The 10,574-nt window shown below is 49.5% G+C and overlaps 2 protein-coding genes across 3 annotated transcripts in view; one reads left to right on the forward strand and one right to left on the reverse strand.

Moving 5' to 3' along the window:
* The window catches only part of LOC308572032 (chloride channel protein ClC-Kb-like), a 37,830-nt gene extending 30,045 nt beyond the window's left edge, over positions 1–7,785 (forward strand). For both annotated transcript variants that reach the window (XM_081167816.1, XM_081167817.1), the window contains 5 exons: positions 786–877; positions 1,901–1,972; positions 3,870–3,974; positions 5,234–5,320; positions 7,224–7,785. In XM_081167816.1, the coding sequence (XP_081023942.1) occupies positions 786–877; positions 1,901–1,972; positions 3,870–3,974; positions 5,234–5,320; positions 7,224–7,364 (497 nt within the window). In that variant the 3' untranslated portion in view covers positions 7,365–7,785. The remainder of the gene's footprint in view (positions 1–785; positions 878–1,900; positions 1,973–3,869; positions 3,975–5,233; positions 5,321–7,223) is intronic.
* Positions 7,786–7,974: 189 nt separating this feature from the next.
* Positions 7,975–10,574, reverse strand: part of ACTL6B (actin like 6B) — a 32,027-nt gene continuing 29,427 nt past the window's right edge. The window contains exon 14 of the mRNA XM_081167994.1: positions 7,975–8,626. Coding sequence (XP_081024120.1) covers positions 8,546–8,626 — 81 coding nt within the window. The 3' untranslated portion in view covers positions 7,975–8,545. The remainder of the gene's footprint in view (positions 8,627–10,574) is intronic.

Genomic DNA, 10,574 nt, shown 5'->3' on the forward strand with positions numbered 1-10,574 from the left:
TATTCTGCTCTGGTCAGACCTCACCTGGAGTACTGTGTCCAGTTCTGGGCACCACAGTTCAAGAAGGACACTGACAAACTGGAACGTGTCCAGAGGAGGGCAACCAAAACGGTCCAAGGCCTGGAAACAATGCCTTATGAGGAAGGGCTAAGGGAGCTGGGCATGTTTAGCCTGGAGAAGAGGAGGTTAAGGGGTGATATGATAGCCATGTTCAAATATATAAAAGGATGTCACATAGAGAAGGGAGAAAGGTTGTTTTCTGCTGCTCCAGAGAAGCGGACACGGAGCAATGGATCCAAACTACAAGAAAGAAGATTCCACCTAAACATTAGGAAGAACTTCCTGACAGTAAGAGCTGTTTGACAGTGGAATTTGCTGCCCAGGAGTGTGGTGGAGTCTCCTACTTTGGAGGTCTTTAAGCAGAGGCTTGACAACCATATGTCAGGAGTGCTCTGATGGTGTTTCCTGCTTGGCAGGGGGTTGGACTCGATGGCCCTGGTGGTCTCTTCCAACTCTAGGATTCTATGATTCTATGAAATTCAGCAGTGTAAACAAGTTTTGATGGGTGCTATAATGGAATACTGAATGGTGTCGTTTTTGTAAAATAACGCAGGGATGTATGATATGTAAAATGAACTATGGAAAGAGAAAAGAAGGAAGTCATTGATACCTTAAGGATGTAAAACGAGTATTTTAAATTGTAGAACAGAAAATTTAATTATGTAAAAAATTAGGATAAAAAATTAACTTCTCCAGAGTAAACCCCTTCCTTGCTTCTTACGCAGACTCGCCCAAGGAAACGGAGAATGGGCCTTGCGGTGCCCAGGAAAGTTGGGCGGAAGAGATTGCGGAGGGAGAGGAAGAGGAGGAGAAAAAGGTAGGAGGCAGGTGGACCTGTGGAGGCAGAGAGATCCCCCTTCCCCTCTTTAGCCTTGGCTTCGAATCATAGTCATAGAACTCTATGGAAGGGACCCCAGGGGTCATCCATAGTGCCTAGAGGCGGTTGGAGGATGGATGGCGGCTAACAGATTGAGGTTGAATCCTGACAAGACAGAAGGACTGTTTTGGGGGGACAGGAGGCGGGCAGGTGTGGGGGACTCCCTGGTCCTGAATGGGGCAACTGTGCCCCCGAAGGACCAGGTGCACAGCCTGGGAGTCATTCTGGACTCACTGCTGTCCATGGAGGCACAGGTCAATTCTGTGTCCAGGGCAGCTGTCTGCCAGCTCCATCTGGTGCGCAGGATGAGACCCTCCCTGCCCGCAGACTCTCTCGCCAGAGTGGTGCATGCTCTGGTTATCTCCCGCTTGGACTACTGCCATGCGCTCTACGTGGGGCTACCTTTGCAGGTGACCTAGACACTACAACTAATCCAGAATGCAGCAGCCGGACTGGTGACTGGGAGCGGCCGCCGAGATCACATAACTGGTCTTGAAAGACCTACATTGGCTCCCAGTACGTTTCCGAGCACAATTCAAAGTGTTGGCGCTGACCTTTAAAGCCCTAAATGACCTCAAAGGCCCAGTAGACCTGAAGGAGCGTCTCCACCCCCATCGTTCTGCCCGGACGCTGAGGTCCAGCTCCAAGGGCCTTCTGGCGGTTCCCTCCCTGCGAGAAGCCAAGTTACAGGGAACCAGACAGAGGGCCTTCTCGGTGGTGGCCCCCGCCCTGTGGAACACCCTCCCTTCAGATGTGAAGGAAATAAGCAGCTATCCTATCTTTAAGAGACATCTGAAGGCAGCCCTGTTTAGGGAAGTTTATAATATTTAATGCTGTATTGTTTTTAACACTTGATTGGGGAAACTCAGCCAGATGGGCGGGGTACAAATAATAAATTATTATTATTATATTATATTATTATATCCAGCCCAACCCACCGCAATGGCTTTTTTCTGATTTCAGCCCTCCAAGGCCGTTCCGACGAGCACCGATTCTCTCGCCCCGCGAGAAGAGCACTGGCAACATCGCCACATGGTACGTTATGCACTGAGACGCCAGGGTGCTTGAGGCGGGGAGAGGGGGCCACAAGGAGGGTCTGGGAGGAGGCTGGGGTCCAGGACTCCTGGGTCCCTTGAGCAGAGAGGTTCGTTCCTTGGGGTTGATGGGAGCTGTGGTTTATACCCTTTTAAAATGATTATTTGGGGGTGGCTATTGGGTTCTTAATTTTATTTTTACAGTGTTAGGTATTTTGCGATTTTATATCTTGGTTTTATTCTGAGAATCCCGGGTATAGGGCAGTCTATAAATTCAATAGAGAGGCGAATTTAATGGACTACGCATAATTAGACAAGATGACAGGAAGGATTCGAAACCTGCGGTATCAGAGATTCTCAGAGGACTGGAGTAAATCTGTGAAGTATTTGAAAAGCAATTGTAATCAACAGATTACGCTGGTAGGATTGGAAGAAGTTTTGTAAGGAGGACTGTGTGAAATATTTCAGAGAAAAGTACGAAGGGAACTATTAGTGAAGGACTGTTAAAAGTAATAGTGAAATTAATGAAATGCAGATTAAGTGATAAAGACTGAAAAATCTTCAGATGTGGTTGGTGGAAGTCCAAAATGCTGAGTAAGATGAGAAAATATGTTCATAGAATCATAGAATCCTAGAGTTGGAATAGACCCCAAGGGCCATCTAGTCCAACCCCCTGCCAAGCAGGAAACACCATCAGAGCACTCCTGACATATGGTTGTCAAGCCTCTGCTTAAAGACCTCCAAAGTAGGAGACTCCACCACACTCCTGGGCAGCAAATTCCACTGTCAAACAGCTCTTACTGTCAGGAAGTTCTTCCTAATGTTTAGGTGGAATCTTCTTTCTTGTAGTTTGGATCCATTGCTCCGTGTCCGCTTCTCTGGAGCAGCAGAAAACAACCTTTCTCCCTCCTCTATGTGACATCCTTTTATATATTTGAACATGGCTATCATATCACCCCTTAACCTCCTCTTCTCCAGGCTAAACATGCCCAGCTCCCTTAGCCGTTCCTCATAAGGCATCGTTTCCAGGCCTTTGACCATTTTGGTTGCCCTCCTCTGGACACGTTCCAGTTGGTCAGTGTCCTTCTTGAACTGTGGTGCCCAGAACTGGACACAGTATGTTGTATGTTGTTGTTTTTTTGGAAATTTCATGTAAATGTGTGTGTGTGTGTGTGTATTCAATAGAGAGGAGGAGGAGGAAGAAGAAGAGGAGGAGGAGGAGGAGATAGTCCTGCGTGCCTAGATCCTGGGTCTAATTATTTATTTACTTGTTAATATTTGTATACCAGCATCGCAGAGAAAATATCAAAGCGCTTTACAGCAATAAAACCATAACCAAGCCCTAAAAGGGTTGCAAACAGGTATCAGTTAAACCATTGCAGAAGTATTTACTTATATACTTCCTTGCTTGGCAGAATTTATTTAGCGCTTGACCGTCGAAACCCTCAAAGCAGTTTGCAACAGGAACAAACGAGAGGGTTGTTAATAATAATAACAATTAACGAATCGATTGAAAACACCAGCACGGCAGCGTTTCAAATATCTGGGCAGGCTGCAGTCTTAACGGCCTACCTAAGGGCCAGTGGAAAATGCAAAAGTATTCAGCAGGCACTGAAGGCGCCTCCGGCCGAATCTCCAGTGGCGGAGAGTTCCACCGGGCTGGGCCAGAAAAAAAAGCTTGTTGTTGCACAACACGAAGGTGTTGGCCTGCGGAACTCCCTGCCATATGGTGGCCGCTGTCTCGGAAGGCTTTTGGAAGTGGGACCCCAGATTTATTGCCTTTTACAGTCTATGGGGGGCTTCCGAGAATGAGCCAGTTGGGGGAAACGGGAATCTGGGCAAGATGGAGCCGCGCTCAGTCCAGTCCCTGCCTCTTTTTATCCCCATGGCGGACGCAGGTTGAGGAATGGGAATGCCGGCAGCTCCAGGAAACCCTCCATCTGGCCGACGTGCCCATCGACCCGGCTCCTTATCGCCTCTTGGAGAAGGAAACCCTCTACCAGGTCAGTCCTCCGAGGCCCCTTCATCCCTCATTCCTTCAGGAAGTGAAGAAACAGGACCTTCCGGCCCACAAACTCACTGATCTCCCCCGGCCATATTCTTATTTCTCTGGGAAATGGGGCGCATTGCAGAATGTCTGCTTTATAGACGTTATTTACACAGTGGGCCCCACGTGATTGGCTAATTCCGGGATTCTCCTGTAGGCCAATCATGTTGCGGATTCACTTCCACCTGGAGCAGGATTGGGTGGCTCCTGTGGACCAATCAGACAGCTGCATTCTGAATCCTATTGTTCTAGGGCCAATCAGACTGCTGCATTCTGGGTCCTATTGTTCTAGGGCCAATCAGACTGCTGCATTCTGAATCCTATTGTTCTAGGACCAATTGCTGCTGTGGACCAATCAGACAGCTGCATTCTGGGTCCTATTGTTCTAGGGCCAATCAGACTGCTGCATTCTGGATCCTATTGTTCTAGGATCAATCAAACTGCTGCATTCTGGATCCTATTGTTCTAGGACCAATCAGACTGCCGCATTTTGGATCCTATTCAACTCAGTACATAACACCTCAGGAGAGTGAGGAAAATTCTCCGGGATGATTCACACCCTGGCCGGCACTTTCTTGATCTCCTGCCCTCAGGCAGAAGATATAGAAGCATGATTAGTCGCGCCAACAGGGTAAAGAACGGCTTCTATCTGTGGGCTGTTAGGCTGCCGAGTGAAAAGAGAACAACAGGGCAACTGACTTTCGGGTTTGGTGGGTGTGCGTCAGTAAATGAGGGGAATTAAGACTAAGAGAGCTGAGTGGAGGGTGCTCGTGTAATCTCACTGTATACAAGTTGTAAAGTAAAGGTAAAGGGACCCCTGACCATTAGGTCCAGTCGTGGCCGACTCTGGGGTTGCGGCGCCCATCTCGCTTTACTGGCTGAGGGAGCCGGTGTACAGCTTCCGGGTCATGTGGCCAGCAGGACGAAGCCGCTTCTGGTGAACCAGAGCAGCACACGGAAACGCCGTTTACCTTCCCGCCGGAGCGGTACCTATTGATCTACTTGCACTTTGATGTGCTTTCGAACTGCTAGGTTGGCAGGAGCAGGGACTGAGCAACGGGAGCTCACCCTGTCATTGCGGGGATTCGAACCGCCGACCTTCTGATCGGCAAGTCCTAGGCTCTGTGGTTTAACCCACAGTGCCACCCGCGTCCCTGTACAAGCGACAATAAAAGTATTTCCATTTCAATATTTTTCCTGCCCACCCCCCTCCAGTGCTATGACCTCTTCAACCTTTTGGGTCTCCGCACGGCTTACGTGACCAACATGGGGCGCTTGGTTGGAGTGGTGAGTCTCAAGGAGGTAAGTGTCTGTCCGGGTTGGAGGGTTCGCAGCTAGAGCAGGGGTCCCTAAACTAAGGCCCGCGGGCTGGATAAGGCCCGAGGGACTCGTTTATCCGGCCCGTGGCGATGCCTGCTGCCGCCGCCTGCTCTTAACGGCACTGCCCACTTCCGGGTCGGAGGAGCACCGAAAATAGCTTTTGCGCATGTGCATTATTTCAGAGCAGGTGAAAGATAGTCCCGTCAACATCTCTCCGGTGAAAACAGGGACGTCGTATTCTGCAATAATATTTTTAAATATTATTACCCTGCGCACCCGACTGGGTTTCCCCAGCCGCTCTGGGTGGCTTCCAACATACCGTATTTTTCGCTCTATAAGATGCACTTTCCCCCTCCTCATAAGTAAGGGGAAATGTGTGTGCGTCTTATGGAGCGAATGCAGGCTGCGCAGCTATCCTAGAAGCCAGAACAGCAAGAGGGATTGCTGCTTTCGCTGCGCAGCGATCCCTCTTGCTGTTCTGGCTTCTGGGATTCAGAATATTTTTTTCTTGTTTTTCGCCTCCAAAAACTAGGTGCATCTTATGGTCTGGTGCGCCTTATAGAGCGAAAAATTTGGTATATAAAAATGTAATGATCAAACATTTTTTTAAAAACCACCTTCAGATTTCTCTGGGGTCGGATCACTCCATACGTACCCTCCAACATTTCTCTGATTTAAACAGGGACCTGCTAAGGCAGGCATAGGCAAACTCATCCCTCCAGATGTTTCGGGACTACAGCTCCCATCATCCCTAGCTAAGAGGGTCAGTGGTTATGGTTTTGATCTGTGGGCTACTTTTAAAATGAGGCTGCATTTTAAATTGCATTTTAACCTGTATTTTTTTTTAAAAAAAATCCTATTATGTTTTTACTGTAATTTTACTGGCATTAGCCACCCTGAGCCTGGCTCTGGCCGGGTATGAATAAAATTTATTATTATTATTATTCATGGGAGTTGTAGTCTCGAAACATCTGGAGGGCCGATTTTCCTATGCCTGCTCTAAGGAAAAGCAGGGCGTTCCAGGATCAGATCGGAAAGTGGGACGCATAGCTGTCAACCGACCCTTATTTGGCGGGACAGTCCCTTATCCCAGCGCTGTGTCCCGCTGTTGTCCCTTATTGATGATGTCCCTTAAATTTCCCGGGTTTCAAAGGAAGCAGCTCCTCTCCCTCCCTCCCTGCCGGCCAGGGAGGAGGGAGGCTCCAGCTGTGTTGCTTGGCTGCGTTGCTCACCCAATAAGGAGTCTAAGAATGACTGGGGGGGTGGAGCTTGCATGCCTTGTGCCGATCAAATTGGCTGCGTTGCCTGGGGACTCGCCTTTGCTCAGCGCTTCCCAGCAGAGAGGTGACGGTGGTTTTCCTTGCTGCACCCCCTTTGCCAGGTTGCTGCGCTGTGGGAACCACAGCTTGAGGCTTTGTTTGGCTGCTGGCTGGGCTTTCTGCCTTTGGCTCGGAGGGGCTCAGAAGTTGAACATACCTGTGCCCTGAAAATCCCTTATTTTGGCTGCTGATCCCTTATTTTTGAGGCTGCTGGTCCCTTATTTTCAAATCTGTAAGGTGACAGCTATGGCGGGACGGCTAATGTAAATCTGGAAAATAGGGGCACTTAGGGGGGTGTCGTGTCAAGAGGGACGTGCAGAAATTAGCCCAGCGGACCTGAATGCCGGAGATTCAGGACAGATGAAACCAGTGCAGGGTGGAACTGCGGAACTCCCTGCCACAGGAGTGGCCACTAACCTGAATGGCTTCAAAAGGGCAAATACATGGAGGAGGCTATCTATTGATCTGTCGTTAGGGAGGGCTGGGGGATGCCTCCCTTTCTGAAGCCCTCAGGTGCTGAGTTTTTTGGGGGGTCTTCTTGACATCCTCTCTCACTCTTTCCACAGCTCAAGGCCGCAGTTGAAGGGTGTGTCAAAGGCACCTTTGCGGGCCAGGCCACCCGCCGCCAACGCCGGGATCCGTGCAGGCCTGACGACCAGGAGCAAAAACCATCTGGAGAGGATGAACCCAAGAGCCCCATGGCATAGGGCCATTTCTTGAGGGTGCCAATGTGGACCCGTCTCGCCCCTGGCGCCATTTATTTAACTCTGCAAGCAGACAACAGATTTATTTCTGTTGTAAAAGCTATATATTCGCTTGCTTGCAAGAAGAGGCCCTGTCGGTGTACTCCGTGGTCTCGTGGGGTTTTAAACCGCCCCGGCGGAAGGATCCTGGGAGTTGTAGTTCGGAAAGGTTTTTATTTTTACGTCGGAGATCCCTTAATCCCCTTTGGAAGAGGGAACAACTGTTTTAAGCTCGTGTGCGGCTAAGATGTGACCTCACCGAATTCTCTGGGACGAGACGAATCGTTCACAGCCGGCCACTCTGGGCTGCGTTGCTGGAGACACAACGCGATACCTGCATTTTTTTGTGTTCAGTGGGTCTTACTGTCAGTTTGCGGGGGGAAACCCACCCCACAGAACTTTCCCAGGCACAATTTGAATACAGGATCATGTCCCACCCTCCTGAACCAGAGTGAAAAAGGATGTTTGTAAGGCATCCCCAAATATCATAAATGCTACTGTGACAGGCAAGAGAATAACAGGGTTTTGGGTTTTTTTTTACAAAAACACAACCTCACACGTTTATTATTTTTCCGACACCAAAATAAAAATAAAATAAAATGAAAGGAGAATAATCAATGTCAATCCATGTCAGTCCATCGAATAAATAGATCCACCCAGGTTTACATATAAAACAGCAACAGGGGAGGTGAAGAGGGAGACGCACGGCACGCGCCCAGGACGACTTCCAAACCCCTCTTGACAAAGAGAACTCTAGCGTTGGGAGGGACCCCCAAAGGTCATCCATCCCAACCCCCTGTGATGCAGGAGAAGGAGAGACCGTCCTTCAGGACCAGAAACCTTCCCGTCTCTCCAGCGATCCAGCAGTTTGAAATCTGCCCTCCTTCATCTCCTGGGTTCTTCGGTGTTGGAGCAAGCGTTGGTGGGCGCAGGACTCCTGGGTTCTTCTCAGGAGCGGGGGGCAAACGGGGGGTTCGGAAGGACACCCGGGTTCTTTGGAGAGGGGAGAAGGTGCCTCGGTTGCAGAGTGGCAAGTCCGGGGTGCGTTTCGAAGGGAGGGAGTCGCCGGGAGGGGTTGCGGGATCCACGAGGCGGGGGTCTCCTGGGGGGGGAGGGCAAAAGGGGAGGTGGGCTGCCCGCTCGGTTCAGGGGCATTTCCTCTCCACGCACTGTTTGCCCCCTTCCTCGTATTCCTGTTTGGAGATCCACATCTGCTGGAAGGTGCCCTGCGGACGAGAAGGAGAGGAAGGAGACGAGGAAACAAACCCAGGGGTCCGGGTCTTCACTCCCGGGCCCCCAACCCAAAACTCAGAGACCCCTGAGCTACACACACCAGCGTCTAGTCCACATCTGGGATCCCGGTTCCCTAGGCTGGATTAGACACTGAGCATAATAATAATAATAATAATAATAATAATAATAATAATAATAATAGTAATAAATTTTATTTATACCCCGCCCTCAGGGCGCTAACACCAATAAAATCACAGTAAAAACATAATAGGGGGGAACCAATTTAAAATACAGGTTAAAATGCAATTTAAAATGCAGCCCCTGTTTGGGGTATCAAAGGAAGGGGGTGTTATGTATTCAGTGGGTCTGTGTTTGCCTGAGCTTGAGTCTCTGGACTAAGGAATCTGAGCTCCTGTGTTCTGATTCGATACATGATGTCCAATCACAGAACATTTCAGGATTTGGGCCTCTGCCATTGGCCCTTCAACTCTTGAGTCGTGATTCGCAGTTTGGAACTTTAGACAGCCAATCACATTGGGAGTGGGAGTGGCCCAGGCTTTTGGAAATGTCCATGGACCATATCATGAGCGTAGTGTTTGGGGCAGCTGCCCCCTAACCTTAACCCTAAGCCATGGACCATATGGAGCAGCTAAATCACGTTCCCCCCCCAACAAAGGCCCCACAATAGATGAAATGAGGGAGGGAGGGAGGGAGAGAGAGAGAGAGAGAGAGAGAGAGAGAGAGAGAGGAAGGAAGGAAGGAAGGAAGGAAGGAAGGAAGGAAGGAAGGAAGGGAAAGGAAGGAAGGAAGGGAAAGGAAGGAAGGAAGGGAAAGGAAGGAAGGAAGGAAGGAAGGAAGGAAGGAAGGAAGGAAGGAAGGAAGGAAGGGAAAGGAAGGAAGGGAAAGGAAGGAAGGAAGGGAAAGAAAGAGAGAGAGAGAAAGGGAGGGAGGGAGGGAGGGAGGGAGGAAGGAAGGAAGGAAGGGAAAGAAAGAAAGAAAGAAAGAAAAAGAAAGGAAGGGAAAGGAAGGGAGGGAGGGAAGGAGGGAAGGAGGGAAAGAAAGAAAGAAAGAAAGAAAGAAAGAAAGAAAGAAAGAAAGAAAGAGAAAAATAAAGGAAGGGGAAGGAAGGAAGGAAGGAAGGAAGGAAGGAAGGAAGGGAAAGGAAGGAAGGAAGGGAAAGGAAGGAAGGAAGGAAGGGAGGGAGGGAGGGAGGGAAAGGAAGGAAAGAAGGAAGGAAGGAAGGAAGGAAGGAAGGAAGGGAGGGAGGGAGGGAGGGAGGAAAGAAAGAAAGAAAGAAAGAAAGAAAGAAAGAAAGAAAGAAAGAAAGAGGGAGGGAGGGAGGGAGGGAGGGAGGGAAAGAAAGAGAGAGAGAGAGAGAGAGAGAGAGAGAGAGAGAGAGAGAGAGGGAGGGAGGGAGGAAGGAAGGAAAGAAAGAGAGAGAGAGAGAGGGAGGGAGGGAGGGAGGGAGGAAGGAAAGAGAGAGGGAGGGAGGGAGGGAGGGAGGGAGGGAGGGAGGGAGGGAGGAAAGAAAGAAAGAAAGAAAGAAAGAAAGAAAGAAAGAAAGAAAGAAAGAAAGTAAAATAAAGGAAGGGGAAGGAAGGAAGGAAGGAAGGAAGGAAGGAAGGAAGGAAGGGGAAGGAAGGAAGGGAGGGAGGGAGGGAGGGGAAGGAAGGAAGGAAGGAAGGAAGGAAGGAAGGAAGGAAGGAAGGAAAGAAAGAAAGAAAGAAAGAAAGAAAGAAAGAAAGAAAGAAAGAAAGAAAGAAAGAAAGAAAATAAAGGAAGGGGAAGGAAGGAAGGAAGGAAGGAAGGAAGGGAAAGGAAGGAAGGAAGGGAAAGGAAGGAAGGAAGGAAGGGAGGGAGGGAGGGAGGGAGGGAGGGAAAGGAAGGAAAGAAGGAAGGAAGGACTGGAGGAGGGAAGAAAGAAAGAAAGAAAGAAAGAAA

This window comes from Podarcis bocagei, assembly GCF_964188305.1.
Source record: "Podarcis bocagei genome assembly, chromosome: 13".
Classification (NCBI taxonomy): domain Eukaryota; kingdom Metazoa; phylum Chordata; class Lepidosauria; order Squamata; family Lacertidae; genus Podarcis; species Podarcis bocagei.